General features: G+C 44.0%; 1 protein-coding gene and 1 pseudogene across 2 annotated transcripts in view; one reads left to right on the top strand and one right to left on the bottom strand.

The window, feature by feature from the left end:
• Positions 1–7,449: 7,449 nt before the first annotated feature.
• Positions 7,450–18,168, top strand: part of gnb5b (guanine nucleotide binding protein (G protein), beta 5b) — a gene marked incomplete at both ends in the record, with an annotated part of 29,224 nt that continues 18,505 nt past the window's right edge. Inside the window, 2 exons of the mRNA XM_083653288.1 lie at positions 7,450–7,575; positions 15,398–15,509. Of these exons, the coding sequence (XP_083509414.1) occupies positions 7,450–7,575; positions 15,398–15,509 (238 nt within the window). The remainder of the gene's footprint in view (positions 7,576–15,397; positions 15,510–18,168) is intronic.
• LOC310791148 (COP9 signalosome complex subunit 8 pseudogene) lies at positions 9,567–10,184 on the bottom strand (annotated as a pseudogene). Its single transcript has one exon. The product of its transcript is annotated as a COP9 signalosome complex subunit 8 pseudogene (transcript).

Here is an 18,168-nt window from a genome sequence, read left to right as displayed (position 1 = left end):
CTGCCATCTTTTCTGTAGAACTGTGGCCTGTTAAGCTTGCTGTGTACCACATTCGTTATGTGAGTGGGACGGTTTCCCCCTCTGTCAATTCAATTTCCTGCTCATTTATTCTCACAGGCCACAGTTCACAAGGTGAATTACTCTGATGCAGAAACAGCCTTCAGACTCTGTCCGGCTGTCCTTGCTGGACATATTGATGGAGGAAAGGCTGGCCTGGTTTCAGACAGACCCACACTCGCTCACTGGCTTGTATTGCTGAGCCGAGCTGGGGTGTCCCGTTGGGCTCTCTAAGGAGAGGGAGACTACAGTTACTATACAGTACATGTCACAATTCATTCTCCTCCTTTACAGTTGGGACAGCTGGTTGTACGATATGAGGTAGCCATTATAAATTAGCATTGTTCTTATCAGCACTAGCATTGGTCGTGCCATTTTAAATTGTTTAAAAAAAGCTCAAAAGATTATCATCATTCCAGCTGTTGTGGTACTGGCCCAAACATGCGGAAGCCAGCACCCATTGTTTTCTCTCTCTGACCCATGTGTACATTTGACAAACTGGACTGTTTGTAGTTTCTGGTAGCTGTGCTTAGTGAATGTGTTCACCACTAAGAAACTTGGAATAAATTGTCAAATCTGTAAAAGGAAAATAAAATAATTCAGCACTGTCTGATTGTCTATGGGAAATCCTGTTTCTTATGTTGAAGCCTCGTCAGTCAAAGAAATATGATGATTTCAGTCGTGTAAAAAGTGCCTCGCAACAAAGATTTCTGGTCAATTAGTGTATTTATTCTGTCTGAAAGTGTCTCCAATTCTTGTCAAAGTTGTGCCTGTTTTCTCATATTTCATTATGATGGTTGACATCAAAATCATAAAGCACACCAGGCTGTGTTGTCTTCTGAGCTCAGTGGTCCAGAGATCAAACTCTCACTGTCCAAGTTAATTTGCTGTTTCAGTGACGACGTGATGGCAGAGCAGGATGTAATAGATTACCTTTGATGGCAGAGCAGGACGTAATAGATTACATGTGATGGCAGAGCAGGATGTAATAGATTACATGTGATGGCAGAGCAGGATGTAATAGATTACATGTGATGGCAGAGCAGGATGTAATAGATTACATTTGATGACAGAGCAGGATGTAATAGATTACATTTGATGGCAGAGCAGGATGTAATAGATTACATGTGATGGCAGAGCAGGATGTAATAGATTACATGTGATGGCAGAGCAGGATGTAATAGATTACATTTGATGGCAGAGCAGGATGTAATAGATTACATGTGATGGCAGAGCAGGATGTAATAGATTACATGTGATGGCAGAGCAGGATGTAATAGATTACATGTGATGGCATAGCAGGATGTAATAGATTACATGTGATGGCAGAGCAGGATGTAATATCACATGTAATCTATTACATCCTGCTCTGCCATCACATGTGATGCTACATATCGGATTACTTTAAGGATGCATTCCTAACGGAGGTTTTTTGATTAAAGGTATAAATGTATTTTGATTGATATTATACACACTTTGAACACAACTTAAATACTGGTTTATGGTTGGTTGTATGATAACTGATCAATTGTAGTAAAGTATATGTTTAAAGATATAATCAATAAGATTTCAGTTTTGTTCTCTTGGGTGTCACCTATGGCAATGAGTGGTAATTGCAGGTGAGATACAAACTGTTGCATGTGACATTAGTGAGTTTGTTCGGCCATAGTAACTGTAATGCTAGAAGAGACCGGAAAAAACTAGCTTGTTATCCTACTTCACACAACAGTTGTCCGAACCCTTCATTAACCTACAGAGTGAGTCTATTGTGTTAGCTCCGCCCACCCTGTGTCACCACAGACACCAGGATCATAAATGCTGCAATACTGAAAATGCAAACGCTTCCATCAATAGGCCATAGGCTCAATCACCATTGTGTTAACTCACTGTCGGATAGATAGTGACTTAACATATTTATTTAGATGAAAATCTTTGAGATTGTAACTTTAAGTTTGTAGTATGTATATGATTTTTGGAGTCGAAGTAATCCAAAAGTACCTGAAGGCAATCATGTTGCATTACTGGGTTGGAAGTAATCGAATGCATTTGGTGAATTTTGAGTCATTTGTAATGGATTACATTGTAAAGCCCCTTCCCGGCCTTGCAGTAGTGTTGCAGGTACGTACTGCATGTGGCCTAGCTGCAAGTAAAACCACAGCAGTGTCACAGCTTAAATGCTTCACTAAGAAGCTTACTGTTCCCTCTCTGTCCTTCTACTCCAATCCTCTTCACTGGAAAACTCTACTTTGTCCTGGGGAAATCAATTCTCTTGTGAGGTACTGTAAGATATTTATATTTATCATTCAACTTGTCTTGACATAGGGTAACATAGGCTGTTATTTGCAGAAATGTACTTGATCTAGCAGATTCATATGAAAAAAGCTTTGTGAATATATGTGTATGTAGGTTTTTGGGTGTACAACACTATGGTGATTTGAATTGCGTAAACTTTATTATCCCCGAGGTGCAATTTGTTGCACAGCCAGCAGTACACTCAAAAAGTTTGACACACACAGATTAAACGCAAGAAGAAGGAAAAAACAAACACATAATTACATGTTTAAAAGGCCAATAGCAGCAGGGACAAATTACTTTTTGAACGTGTTTGTCCTGCATCTTTTTCTTTTTGATATATTTTATTTTCAATTTTATCAATATATGAACAAAACAAACAGACAAGCTCAGACACAGGAAAGGAAAAGAAAAACAATATCAACAGTTATTACAATGTGCTACCGTCCATATGGGGGTGCTTGTAAGAGGTGTTGTGCATAGGGTCCCACACGAGGCGTCCAATAGGAACCAGCCGGGTAAGTCACCCATCACCCCTAACCTCGTCGAGGTAGGCCAGAAATGGTTCCCAAACAGTTAGAAACTTTCCAAGTGAGTTAGTTCTCCCCTGAGCCTATCCATCCTTATAACAGGGATCATGTCCGTCAACCACAATTGTGAAGAAGGGGACTTCCATTCTTTCAGGATATATTTTTTGGCAACAGTTGTCCCCAACGTCAGAGACTGTTGCACAGCTGTGGGGAAGCCCAAAGAGGTCTCTGAGCAGCCGAAGATGGCGAGTTCTGCCTCTGGCTGGAGGGTTATTTTGTAGGCCTTAGAGTACCAGCCAAATATTTTGTCCCAGAATCCCGTCAGTGAAGGGCAGAAGCAGAAGGCATGAGACAAAGTGTCCTCTGACACCTGACACCTGTCACCTGTCACAGTGGTGAGACAGAGGGGAAGAACCTGTGCAACTTATGCTTAGAATAGTGAAGACGAGCAACTTTGAATTGAATCAGCTGGTGTCTACTATTAACTGAGCAGAGCTGCACCACAGACAAACTCCTTTCCCATGTAATGTCAGACAAATCCACACCAAGTTCCCCCTGCCATGCTTCTCTAATTTAGTAGAGACCTATTAGTAAAAAAAAATCAACCAGCCAGTATACTAGTCCAAAGTCAATGTTAAAAGTGCTGGTGTGTCTGTCGGCTAAAACGTGGTTGGATACAATCAAAAGCAGAGGAAAAATCAAAACTGAGGTTTCAATATTTGGTATGTTGTGGTATATTTATATATATATAATTATATATTTATATATATATATTTGGTATGTTGTGGTATATTCTTTGACTACTAGCAGAATACCCATCCCTTGTTCACAGAGTTGGCATGCAGCCTCTCCTCTCTTCCCAGAGGGCGTCCTATACAGTGGCTGATTAGAACTCAGCTCATTGGCTGATTCAAATTGCCCTCAGGCTGCTCCACTCTGGAGCTCTCCATGGTGCTGAACCTGTGTTGAGGCATTTTGGCCACTGATTAGCCATTTTGCCCATTTAGTCAGCCCTAATTACCTAATTAAAAAAATCCCGCTTCTTAAGGTCACCTGCAAGATTCAGCCCGATTGCACGTAAAATGGCATAGCTGTGGCCGAACACAATTCTGCTCACTCACTCACTCAGAGACACTTGGCATTCTTATTATTATAGGATTCACTTACATACATCACATGACTGTGTCCCATGAGGTAGACCAATAAAATAGTCTTTAAGCTACCGACAGGTATGTTTGAAACGCTATACTCCTATTTAGATCAAAACAAGGTAATGCTGCATTGACAAGTACAGACCCATTGTCGAAATGTAGCTTTTTGGGATGAGTATCGATATTCACTTGTTATTGAGCTTGTCAATTGTTGATCCTGTGTGTGTGGCTCCCAGAATAGCTGTGCTCATCTCCTCTGGAGAAGGCTCAGCCTGAAGTAGATTACCAACTGCTTATCTCCGTGCACGCGCACACACTCACACACACATACCTCAGTCAAGAGTAGACAAAAGAATGTCCCACATGTGGTTTAGCCGATAGATTTCTCCATGCTGTGCAGAGTGTCAACCCAGACTGTTGGCATTATGTGTCTGCAAACGAGGGATACATACAATCTCAATGTTGATTTGAACCAAAACGTCTGCATTTTACATTTCTGCAAACCTATCTCAATGTAAATTTGAAACTTGAACTTACAGGTCGTGGACAAAAGGTAGCTATAACAAAAAGAGAAGGTCCGCACACTGAGGTCAGTGGTTCGTCAGTGGTTCTTTATTGCAATGTTTCGATCTCCAGGATCTTTGTCAAGCAATGACTAAGACAATTAAAGGCATGACTTACTGTACATACAATCAGGCAGGCAGTAATCAGCCTAGGCACTACTACTGGGCTGCCAATGCTAGGGCTCTAATGTTTTGGCGGCAAGGGACTCCTGACAATTTAACTCTCGGGGGCCCCCCTGTGGGGAGGCCAGCTCTGTTGCCAACTCTTCTCTACCAGCCCTTATTTTCTAAGCTAGAGAAGCCTGGGACTTTACAAAATCCAAGCTTTGTTGTGAGAAACTCTGTCAGAATTCTAAACCAAGTTAGGAATGTTTTGAGTCTACCCGATGTTTCTGTCCACACACCAATTTGTTTCAATCACTCTTTTTGCCTTCGTGGTCAGACATAAACTACCATGCCTGGAGTGAGAAGGGGCTGTTTCCATCAAAGACCAATAGATCAGGGGTGGGCAACTGGCGGCCGCATGCTGTCCCTGACCTCACTCGGTGTGGCCCCTGGGTCAATCCCCCCCCCCTCTTTTTTTTTACAAGGTGACGTTTACAAGAAGACGTTTTTGGTTAGGTTAGACCACCCAAATCTGTGTTTTTATTTTACCCTACATCCCAGAACATGGTGCTAATGCCGTTAGCATTGTCCATCCACATACTGTTTAACGTTTGCATTTGAGCTAACGCTATTGTAACAAACTATATCCACATTGCACATGCAACATTACTAATCTGATTAATATGACATATTTGGGTGATGTACCCCATCAGATTGCTGTAGCGGAATGTTTTAAAGCTAGAGCAAAGTTTCTGGTGTCATCTGAATGGAAGAATTACTCAATTTGAATATGAAAAATATAAATGTTGGTATAATAAACTTTGATTACCAGTCCTTTTCATCAAATTAGTAGCTATAATTGGGACTGATGGTGTTACAGTAGGCTACTGGTGGAAGTGCACGGTCACAGTCTGGCCCTCTGGTAGCGAGGACATTTTTTGTGGTCCTCTCGATCATCAAAGTTGCCCATCCCTGACATAGATGGTCATTTTGCATCCTTTGATCTACTGAAAAGGAAGTTTGAGTTGCCCAACACGAACTGGCTCAGATTCCTGCAAATCAAAAATCATGGTCGATCCAAGATTCAAACCTTTGAAGCGCTCCCAAATAAACATGCCTTTTTTGAAGTTTTGCTGAGCCCTCCTCACTCCAGGCATCTTATTTCTAGATTTCTATGTCTGTTTGATAGCTGCACCATGGCCTGAGAGGATTAGAGAAGTGTGGCATGGGGGAACTTGGTATTGAATTATCTGACATTATATGGGAAAGGATTTTGTCTGTGATACAACTCTGCTCAGTTAATAGTAGACACCAGCTGATCAAATTTAAAGTTGCTCATCGTCTTCACTATTCTAAGCATAAGTTGCACAAGTTCTTCCCCTCTGTCTCACCACTGTGACAGGTGTCAGGTGTCAGGGCACTCTGTCTCATGCCTTCTGGTTCTGCCCTTCACTGTTGGGATTCTGGGCCAAAATATTTGACTGGTACTCTAAGGCCTACAAAATTACCCTTCAGCCGGAACCAGAACTCGCCATCTTCGGCTGCTCGGAGACCTCTCTGGGCTTCCCCACAGCTGTGTGTCTCTGACACTGTTGCCAAGAAACTTATTCTGAAGGAATGGAAGTCCCCCTCTTCACCTTCTTTCCAACTGTGGTTGACGGACATGATCTCTGTTATAAGGATGAGAGGCTCACTTAAATTTGGGACCAGTTTCTAGCCTACCTCGACGAGGTTGGGGGCGGTGGGTGACTTGCCCGGCTGGTTTCTGTTGGACGCCTTGCGTGGGACCCCATGCGCGACATCTCTTACAAGTTACAAGTATATAAGCACCTTATATGGATGGTAGCACCAGATTATGATAACTGTTGATATATGTATGTTTTTTTCTTCCTTTACTGTGTCTGAGCTTGTTCATTTTTGTTCATATATATTGTTAAAATTTAAAATAAAAAATATATATAAAAAGGATAGGGTTATGGTTTGGGTTAAGCTTAAATAACAAAAATGTTAAATATCACTTACAGTGGAAATAGATCACACATAGTCTGAGAACCTGATGAATCTGCCAGCTAGCTCACGTTTCACTTGCTGTGGCAGCTGCATTTGCAAATGAATGAAATGTGAAGTGAAACGAATTGGTCTGGCAATGCCAGGCTAGATCACACATGGCTAGATCACACACGACTAGATCACACACAGCTAGATCACACACGACTAGATCACACACGGCTAGATCACACACGGCTAGATCACACACGACTAGATCACACACGGCTAGATCACACACGGCTAGATCACACACGACTAGATCACACACAGCTAGATCACACACGACTAGATCACACACGGCTAGATCACACACGGCTAGATCACACGACTAGATCACACACGACTAGATCACACACTGGTGTGAAAGGAAAATGTTTATGCCCTCCACCCGACCACAACGCCTTTACGGGCACCGCCATATTCCAATAGCGGACTCTATATTGATTGACACATACAGTAAACCTGATCCAACATATTTTTGTTTCAGAAACGTTACTGTGGGTTTCAGACATGTACAATGCTGACATTTTATTCTGGCGACCAGGCTGATGAGTGTATGAGTGATCAAAACTGCAGTACTTTGATTAATCTGTGTGTATGCATTTGTTTGTTTGCACGTGCGTTTGTGTGTGTGTGTGTGTGAGTGTGTGTGTGTGTGTGTGTGTGTGTTTTCCACAGGTGTGTGTGTGATCAGCTGCAGCCATGTGTGACCAGACGTTCATGGCCATCACCTTTGGCCCCTGCGACAGCTGCAGCCAAGTGGGCCCTCTGATGAACATCTACATCAAGAATGAGGCCTGCAACTACTGCTCCTTCTGTGTGGAGATGGTACGTCTGTCCATTTTTACAGTGTCTGGAAAAATAAATATTTTTCCTGCTATTTGAGTTTTTTAAATCTATCAAGGAACAATTCACTTAATTTCATACAGTCACTTCATATACAAGAGTTTGAGACAAATGACTAAATGGTGAATTGTTTGACCATTGATTTGATTCAAAACTCTTTGCTATAGCTTCAAAAGCAAAGTCAATATTGTGCCTAACAGTTTGGGTAGGATCAAGCTATACAAATACATCCAAACAGTTTGGGTAGGATCAAGCTATAGAAATACATACTATTTCTTAACAGGCTCTTGTATTTTTCTATAGACATATACTTGCTGGCAGGATGTGTTTCTATGGATTTGACCCGGATCAGACTGTCATGTTATAGAACATTGCACTGTGCAGATATGCTCATACAAGACACAGACTCACTCACCAACACCTTTTGACACACAACTGTACTTACACTGCTGATATCTTGAACCCTCACACACACGCGCGCGCACACACACACACACGCACGTGTGCACGCGCGCGCGCGCACACACACACACACACACACACACACACACACACACACACACACACACACACACACACACAATGTCATGAGGAGAGATAACTGCATGCCAGGTCATCCTCCCTGAGCGGTGGTCCTTGCGAGCAGTTAGCCTGATACCTCTCCTGCAGTGTGTGGATCCACTGACTGGACCGTCTCAGTCGGTCTATCAGTCATAATCCACTGAGCCTGAGATCTGTTCCACACAATCATCTTTCACAACACTTACAAATCTCACTATGAAAAGTTTTGGCCGATACTATAACCGATATTAACATTGCTGCTATGGCCGATAACCAATACTTACCGATGTCGATATGATCTGTATAAAAGCAATCTATGATAACAATTTTTTTACACTGAACAAGCGCAAATTCGCTGCCACGCAGCATGTGTGTTATGACATCAGTGATAACGTCATCCGTCATTGGCTGCCTGGCAAACTAAACCTAGGTTTCGCCTAGTTTTATGTAATGTGTCATAATACATTACATACCAGGCACCATGTGTGTTAGTGAGTGATGTCGCAGTGATTGTGATGTCAGCAGTGATGTCATCAGTGAGTGATGTCATCAGTGATGTGACAAGAGCAATGGTGATGTCATCAGTGAGTGATGTCATCAGTGAATGATGTCATCAGTGATGTCACGCTTTCTCCTCATGGCTGTCCTCAGGGTTGTCAGTCAGCCTTCCTTCTGACCTTGCGACTTTTCTTTTTCTTTTTAGATGGAAGCGTTTACTGAACAGCGGGTATCACATTACTAACAAAGTAACTGGCATGTGGTGATCCTTTGTGTGAGTCTCTCCACATGGTGACTGATGAAGACATTTTGGTTTGAAAGCAACTATGAAGCACTAAGCAGGATGAATGTCCATCCTGTCTTAGCGCTTCATAATCCATACATCTGGTTGGGGATGTGCTAGAGCAGTGGTACACAACCTTGCCCTGCAGGAGCTACAAAGAAATTATTTGAAGAGCCACAATAAAAAAAAGTCTCTTTCCTCCCTTTATTTTTGTTAGATGTTTATTTATTTTATTTATTTATTTAATAGGTACTGTTGAAGAATTATGGTGAACTACACTCAATACAAATGCCTGTACAGTAGCATAGCAAAAACATCTAGAGGCAGAACGGAACTACAAATAATATAAACACTAGTCTGAAAGGTAACAAGCAATTTTCAAGAAGATAGGAATACACTGAGAAAGGTGTATTAGACAATGAACATAAATAGGCATGTCTTGGAGAAGAGTATTTTGCAAATTCATACAAGACAATGTGTGTGTGGTATACACATCAGACAGCAAGACTTTGAAGCAAGCAGGAAGGGTATAAGTAAACTTGTCGATAAATGCTTCTGTGATTGGTGTGTTCTCCCTCGGTCCAAAGCAGGCAGAGAAGGGTGGTGGTCGTCGTCGCCACAGCGGGGTTAATTAGTTTTCAAGGAAAGCCACGTAATCCGTGAGTCTGGCCAACTGCTGCTCATTTGGAAGCAACAAGGCCGGGGGAGGATCTGGTTTCTGGGGCATCACCATCCTGGTGGCAGGGTCTGCCTGCCAGCCCTGAGTGACCACACCCTTTACAGCCTCCTCCACAGAGTAGCCCACAAAGGCAGCAAAGTCCTCTGCTGAGATGGAAGTATACGCCTGGGCCACTAGACCATATGCCCTTTGCCTTGTGCTCTCTTGAAGAGCCTCCATGACCGGATGGATATTCTCAGACCACTGGTAGGCTGCAATCGCTGTGTAGATCCCTGGAAAGTCTCGCTGCCATATTTGTTGGCCAACTGCCCACACAGCTGCTAGCTCAGTGTTTGCCGATTTGATTGCTTGAGGAATCCGTTTCCAGAGATGCTTGGCGTTATTCATATCATTGTGTAGTAAATAGAGGGCCAGTAATTGAACATAGACCTGAGGTGTTGCAATGCCCCCCGGAGCCTCAAGCTCCTGAATTTCACATTGCTCCAATAATCGATCATCGTTTTCCTCCATAATCACAGCAGCAAGATGATGCCTAGCTCCGTAGGCTTCATCATCTATAAATTGCCTCATCACTAATGACCTCACTCACTGATGACATCATCACCGATGACATCACAAGTGCTCGGGTGACATCACTAGTAACATCACAATTGCTCAAGTGACATCACGGATGACATCACTGACTAAATCACAATTGCTCAAGGTGACATTCATTGAAGGGCGTCACTACTTCTCTATACAAAGTAGTGGAAAGAAAGAACATTGTTATTTAGGGAGTGAGAGAAAGCACACAGTTGTTATGACTGAGACTGGAACACTGTGGACTGGCATGGGACCTGGCGATGGTGGGAAAACATGAAGATGGACTGTGTGGAACATGCAGAACGCAACAAACTGTGGAACATGTACTAATGGAGTATAACTGTTACACGCAAGAAAGATAAAGGATGTACATTATGCTGCTGTGTTAAGCCTGGGCACAAAGACTGTCTCAATGAAGAGCTGTTGAATCCCACCAAGACTCAGGCAAAGACTGTGAAAGCAGTCCTGGAGTTTGCCGCCGCCACACGGTTACTCCTGTGGAAGTAGAAACACCATGAACAGTGATATTCCTGAATCCTGACCTGTGAGAGGCAGTGGTGTGTGTGCTGCAGGGCATAAAGTCTGCCGGACAGTAACTCAGAATTCTGACTTTATTCTCAGGATCCTGATTTAAAGTTATAATCTGAAAGATTTTCATCTAACTAAAAAAATAATAAAAATAAGAGTCACAATGTTGATTGAGGCTATAGTCCATTGATGGAAGCCTTTGCAGTAGGCTATATGGTGACATTATGTGACATTACTAGGCTAATGTCCCCTTTGTAATCTAGGCCAGGTTTGAAAAGAATTAGAGTGATGGTCTTTGAGTTGGAGCTGGTTTTATGCAGTCTAGATGTTCAAAATCCACTGAAAAATGCAATTAGACCATCGGGAGCTGCAAATCGGATGCCAACTTCAGCGTCGTGGCTAATGTCACATAATGCAACAGTTTGGACTCACCTGCTATTACCACTCATCACCATAGGTGTCACCCAAGAGAACAAAACTGAAATCTTAGAGATTATCACTTTAAACTCAGAACTAAAAATAAATAAATAAAAGAAAAATAGCAAGTGACCATAATCATCTTCGGTAGTTTTAAATTGTGTGTGGTGTAATTTTGTTCTTTTTCCAGGCGACCCTATTTGAATTTCAGGCGACCCCAGGGTTGTGACCCTAAGGTTGGGAACCACTGGATAGGGTATCGTGGAGGAGCTATGAGACCCAATGTGCCCAATGCTGGGGACAAGATTTGTCAGTTTAAACTGGTGCTGACCACTGACGTCACAACAACAACAAATTCCCCAGAAATGTGGCAGCAGTTTTGTTTAGCCCGCAGCCGTTAACTAGTAGCCTATGAGTTGTACCAAACAAACATTAATATCACTCAAGGACTGGCTCCATAGGGTCCCACTCCCATTGCCGTTTTCCCCCGAAAACGTATTTCTTATTTCCTTATTTCTAGATGCCACGATGCCTTACGTGAAATATGGGTGCTTCTTCCGGTGTAATCCTCCCGCTCCGTGCCCCCGTTACGTTGCTGACACAGACACAGCATACTGGAGCCCGTAGATCTCCGTCAAGTGAGCAACAATTTCCCACAATTTGACTTCTGGCTGAAGCTGTGTTCACACAGAGATATTTATATATATTAGATATTATTTATTAGATATATTTTTTTCTCTCTGTCGCTTGATTCAACCCTTTGAAATCGCTCTGTCGCTCTGTTTAAATCGCTCGTCAACAGGCACAATAATTGACGGACATCTGGGGGCTATAACGTTATGCAATGTCATGATATTTGTCCACTACGAGCCACCGTAGTTGTTTACAAGCTAAGCCTATCAACGTGTTCCTAATGCGAGCTCTATACCGGTAGTACAGACTTCACTTCATGTCAGCTGTCAGCCTGTCAATCAGCTGTCAATGCGGTTTGTTGCCACACAATAAACCAGCGGTTTGTTCCAAGCCAGTGTGATCCTTGACTCACTCTCACACCAATCAGCATTGAACAGCGAGCGACTGATGCCAGCAAAATTTCGCTCGAGTTGGGATATTTCATCTCGGGCGACGAGCAAATTTTCTCCCTATCGCTCTGTCTCTGTCGCTTGGACGCCAGCGATTTTTCTCCCTGGCGAATATATTGTAACGTATCGGTGATACGCCAAGGAACGGAGAGTTGTAGTTGGTACAGGTTCTTTATTCACAGGCTTCTTTAGCTCCTAGCAGCTAGCTTCACACCGCTAGCTCCACACATAACAACCGGTCTCGCTCCCTCCATAGCTTGACTCCCCACCGGCACCCCGGCCGCTGGTCCTATATACCCCATTTCCCCTAGGAACACACCCACCCACATTAGTTCCTAGCTACAATCTAGACACTTCTCTTGTACATCACATTACAGGTAATACTTGGATTACCTGAAACGCTACATACTCCTCACCCAACATTTGTTAACGCCCACGTTAACACCCACAACCCACACATATCCCCCTGTACCAAAACACACCACCCCACAACATTTTGTATTCCCCCAATTTGTCTCTTATTATTTCACTACTTCTTAATTTTCATTCCACCACCACCATTTGCATTTCTTTTCATTTCTTCCCTCTTTTCCCATTCCTTTAAATTCAACCCACATATAATTTCAGTTCGACAATAACCCCAACATTTACATCATTCTTTTTTCATTACCTTCATTTAAACCTTTTTTTCTTCCTCACATTATCCCACTTCACTTCAACCACTATTTCCATCCCCCCTTTTACAGCTTCTGTCCCACCCGAAGCACATTACAGTCGACACAGCTAAGGCAGTAGTCCTCTACGTCTCCCTTCATCTGTACCCAATAGAAAACTCGACAAAGGCGGCTGAGTGTTTCTTCAGCCCCTCGATGCCCCTGACCCCTGCGGCCCCTGTGCGCCCCCCGTAGCGCCAGTCCCCGCAGGCAGCTGGGCACCACCACGACGCTGCCACTCTTTCCGCGCCCATCTAACCCCAGAATCCCCGACTCTCTCACCCTCAAGTCCGGAAACAACTCCCACAGTTCCTTCGTGGTACTTGAATACATGCATATCTCCTCCAGGCGAGGCCGGCATCCGGCCGCCACCCACCTGCGCACCGGTCCAACGCTAGCGTCCTCCGCCTGTCTGCGTATCCACTCCTCCAGATCGACATCCTCCATAGTCACATTCTCATCCTCCCGGTCTTGCACTCGCTCGTCCTCCCGTCCCGCTCCCCCAGGGGGCGGCGTGTTGAGGACAGCAGGGCGGACACCATCGGCGTCGATCTCCACCTCGACTTTCTGCAGTGCAGCCGTGGGGGTTGTGTAGCGGCTTGGTTGGCCCGGCTCCTCCAGCGTTGACCCCTCTCGCTCCCCCGGGGACACGAGCGCCGCTCCCCCGACTGTAACAGCATTGCAGGTGATGTCGCTCACTTCCCTCTGGCTGTTCAAAACGATCCCCGCTCCAGAGCAGCTAGCCTGGGCCGGCTCAACAGTCACTCTCCTGCCCAGAACAATCGGCTCTGTACTGCCCCGTTGCTCCGCTGCTTGTAGCTCAGGCTGCTCCCCTGGCTGTGTGTCTCTTCCAGCGTTCGCACTTTTAGTGCAGTCTCTAGCTAAATGTTCAGGCGACTGGCAAGCCCAACAAAGCCTCACCTGTTCACCGCCTGCACGTCTCTCCTCTCTCGCTGTTCTCCAATCTCCGACAGCTTCTTGACATTCTCTGGCTAAATGTCCAATCGCTCCACATGCCCAGCAGGCTCCCTGCTGTCCATGTCGTTGTCCCGCATACCCGGTCCGTCTCCCGGGATCGCCTCGGCACCACCTCGCCACGTGGCCCGGTTCTCCACAGCTCCAACACAGTCTATTTTGTGGTTCCTCCGTCCGCTTCTCTCCGTGCTGCGCGACCTCTCGTAGCAGCTCCATAAGCCCCTCTGCCCAGGCCGGCGTCGCCTCCAATAGCCGTCTAATCTCCTGCATCAAGCGGGCTTCCATGCCCGCCAGCACCGAGCTGATCCCCGTCGTCAGCTCTTCTTTTCTCCCGTTCGCCGACAGGCATTCTTCTAATCGCACCATCACACGTGGCGCTCGTAGCAGCTAGCTCACACAGCTAGCTCGCTACCGCTAGGTCGCTCGAGCCTTTGATCTCCAACTTTTCCTCCGCCGTTCCTCCTCACTCTCTCCCCTCTCGACCGAAATCAGGCGTTACCGCTTCACTTCTGCACCAATGTAACGTATCGGTGATACGCCAAGGAACGGAGAGTTGTAGTTGGTACAGGTTCTTTATTCACAGGCTTCTTTAGCTCCTAGCAGCTAGCTTCACAGAGCTAGCTCTACACACAACACCCGGTCTCGCTCCCTCCATAGCTTGACTCCCCACCGGCACCCCGGCCGCTGGTCCTATATACCCCATTTCCCCTAGGAACACACCCACCCACATTAGTTCCTAGCTACAATCTAGACACTTCTCTTGTACATCACATTACAGGTAATACTTGGATTACCTGAAACGCTACAATATGCTCAATCGCTCGTTTGCATTGACTTTGTATGTAAACTCGATGCCAGCGAAAAACTTTAATAGGTCGGTGTGAACGCAGCTTTAGCAATTTCAACCCTAACCACCGTCCAGCTTGGCAAAATTCTTGTCGATAATATATCTTCAAAGAGCAACAGAAATAGCGGATATAAAATTATTACATTCCCTCAAATATGTCGTCAAGCGAGTGGAGCCTATTTATTGTGGCAGCATCGAGTTTTAAGAGGAAATACTCAACAATCAGTCACGTTCTGGACCGGACCTTGTACCCATAATTATTTTACAGCGGGGCATTCAAAAATAAGGTGGAAATAAGGTGGATAGAAATGTAGCCTAATATGGATTTTTTTTTCTTATTTTCTTTATTTTTTTAGCCTACAAAATATGCAAATATGCCAGTTATGGATCTTTTAGCAGATAGAGAGAGAAAGAGAGAGAGAGAGAGAGAGAGAGAGAGAGAGAGAGAGAGAGAGAGAGAGAGAGAGAGAGAGAGAGAAGCCGTTACGTCAGAGCGCAGGCGGCAGCATCACCCGCGCTAGGCGGAGGAGAATCTCAACAAACATCTCACCCTCCCGTCTCTCCCGTTTCCCCCCCAATTCTCCCCCCGTTCCCCCATCATCCATCCCCGCTGGTCTTCTCTCCGGTGCTCCGTGACAGATGGCGTGTCAGGGGCTGCAGGCGGGAGAGAGCCTCGCCACGCTCAGGACCGAGAGCGACGGGCTGAAGAAGAAGCTGGAGGAGGAGCGGGCCAAGCTGCACGATGTGGAGCGTAAGTGTCCATCATTAACATTAATGCACACACACACACACACACACACACACACACACACACACACACACACACACACACACACACACACACACACACACACACACACACACACACACACACACACACACACACACACACACACACGTACGCACCCACGCACGCATGCGCGCACACACACTAGGCTGGGTGAGGTGTTGGTAGCCTACATCAACACGACGGCCATATGAGGCACTTGACAGATGCAGTTTGCAGCCTGTTTCTGTGTCTGTATAAAGCATTGAGATATATGAGAGAGCATCCCTATGCCTATCTTCTCCCTGTATGGGTATTGAAGACACAATCTTCTCAGATCAAAGAGCCAGAGTCTGCGCAGTAGCTCTTTTGGGTTGAAACCTCATGAGCCCCCCTCTAAACTTTTTTATGTAGAGCTGTAGAGCTGTAGATTTGCGCACAGTGCGTTGTGTAGTCAAACCTCTCTAGCTCTGTAAATATGGCACTTGGTAACACTTTACAATAACGTACACAAATACTATAGTAGTTACTAGTAAACTAACCATTAACTAATAGCCAGTTAATGAGTAGCTAATGAAACATTTGGCATTAGTCAATCACAAGTTAATCATAGTTAATGAGTAGGTAGTCATTAGTTAATGATTAGTATCTAATTTCCTGAGTAGAGTTAATCATTAGGCCTACCTAATGATTACTAAATGTCAGCTCGTGAATAGAGTAGTTAATCATTACTTAATGATTCCAAAATGTCAGTGCGTGAATGTATTAGTTAATCATTAGTTAATCATTAGTTAAGGTCACGTTGTGAGTATAGTAGTTAATCATTAGTTCATGATTAGTTGTTAGTTCCTTAGTAGAGTAATTACTCATTAGTTAATGGTTAGTCAATGGTCAGTTTGGGAGTATATAGTTAATTGTTAGTTATTCATTACTTAATTACTTAATTATTACCTGTCCATTAGTTACTCTTTTTGTGTACCCTATTGTAAAGTGGTGCATCATACTCAGTAGTTTATGAATACTGAATCATTACTTAATTATTACCTGTCTATTAGTTAGTCTTTTTGTGTACCCTATTGTAAAGTGGTGCATCATACTCAGTAGTTTATGAATACTGAATCATTACCTGTCCATTAGTTACTCTTTTTGTATACCCTATTGTAAAGTGGTGCATCATACTCTGTAGTTTATGAGTACTGAATCATTACCTGTCCATTAGTTACTCTTTTTGTATACCCTATTGTAAAGTGGTGCATCATACTCTGTAGTTTATGAGTACTGAATCATTACCTGTCCATTTGTTACTCTTTTCGCACCCTAATATAAAGTGAAAGATATCCTTATCAAATAATACTGTACTGTGCTCTGGTGGAAATGAGCCATAAGTTGGCAGTTTAAGTAACCATGTAGATTCCCACTATGAGGTCGGTTTATCCAAATGTACGGAAATCTGAATTTCGATGTCAGAGATTGCTCCTAGCAGCCAGACTCCGGGCTGCTCTCGGCAACAAACCGTCATACAGGGGGAAATTATTATCCGCTGAACTGATCTTTGCCGCTCTGTTGATTAGCTAATGTTTCCGTAGCATTTGATTAACATTATGATTTAATTCATTTTGGAACAAATGTTGGTTTAACAGGTGAAATCGAACTGCACCTTTGGCTCCGTTGTAAGTTGCTATGCTAATGCTAGCTACCCAGAAAGAGTACCGTGTGCCTACATAGACTTGCATGCTGTTTAAATCAGCGATACGGACAAGTGCCACAGAAACATTTCAAAGCCACCTACTTGAGAACAAGGGATTATTGCTTCTCGACGTCGGGGTTAGAAAGCTCAACGCTGCTCATAAATGCCTCTTTTCATCTGAAGTCTGTGCTGGTGATATTATTTTTTTACCGAGCTTTCGATCAGAGTGGCGCTGTTGAGCGCTGTGACGGCTGGGCTCTAACCCGGAAAAAATAATTTAACATTTTTCAGCATTTTGTGACATTTATAGACCACCAACATTATGTTCAATAAACCGCGGACCACGACCTAACTGTTAACGTTTATTATCAGGCTGTCACACCATGGTGTCACACAGGCTCTATCTTACAACAAGCACTGTGCACAAGACAACATTTTCCAAGCTGCCCGGCTGTCTTAAAGGCACAGCTACAACTGGTGTGACGCATACACAACACGACGACTAATCGATCAGTCGAGAAAATAATCGACGGATTAATCGATAATAATAGTTGCAGCCTAGCTGTGATTACAGAATAGGAGCTCCATCGGCTCATTTTCATAATATGCCTTTGCATTTTTAGCTGGACAGCACAGCAGCTCTAGAGACCCGAATGTCGTAGCCTAATATTAGACTGAATTGTCAACTCGTTACACTCCATTTCCTTCTTCAGTCTGACATCGCCTCCACTTAGGGCTGGGTCGATATAGCTAAAAATTATATTGGTATAAAATATTTCATATCAGTCGATATGAAATCGATAATTATTGATCATTTTTAATGATCCGTTTTTATTAATAAAGAAAACATCAGAAGAAAAGGAGGTTTACATTTAACCACTTTAATTTGTCCCGTCGGGTTCGGGTTGGGTAGCAGACCTTTAGGCCATTTTCAAATGATGTAACCTTCACATACTT

Source organism: Poromitra crassiceps, assembly GCF_964638095.1.
Source record: "Poromitra crassiceps genome assembly, chromosome: 16".
NCBI classification, from domain to species: domain Eukaryota; kingdom Metazoa; phylum Chordata; class Actinopteri; order Beryciformes; family Melamphaidae; genus Poromitra; species Poromitra crassiceps.
The sequence above is the reverse complement of the archived record's forward strand: the minus strand, read 5'-3'. Positions and strand labels throughout refer to the sequence as shown.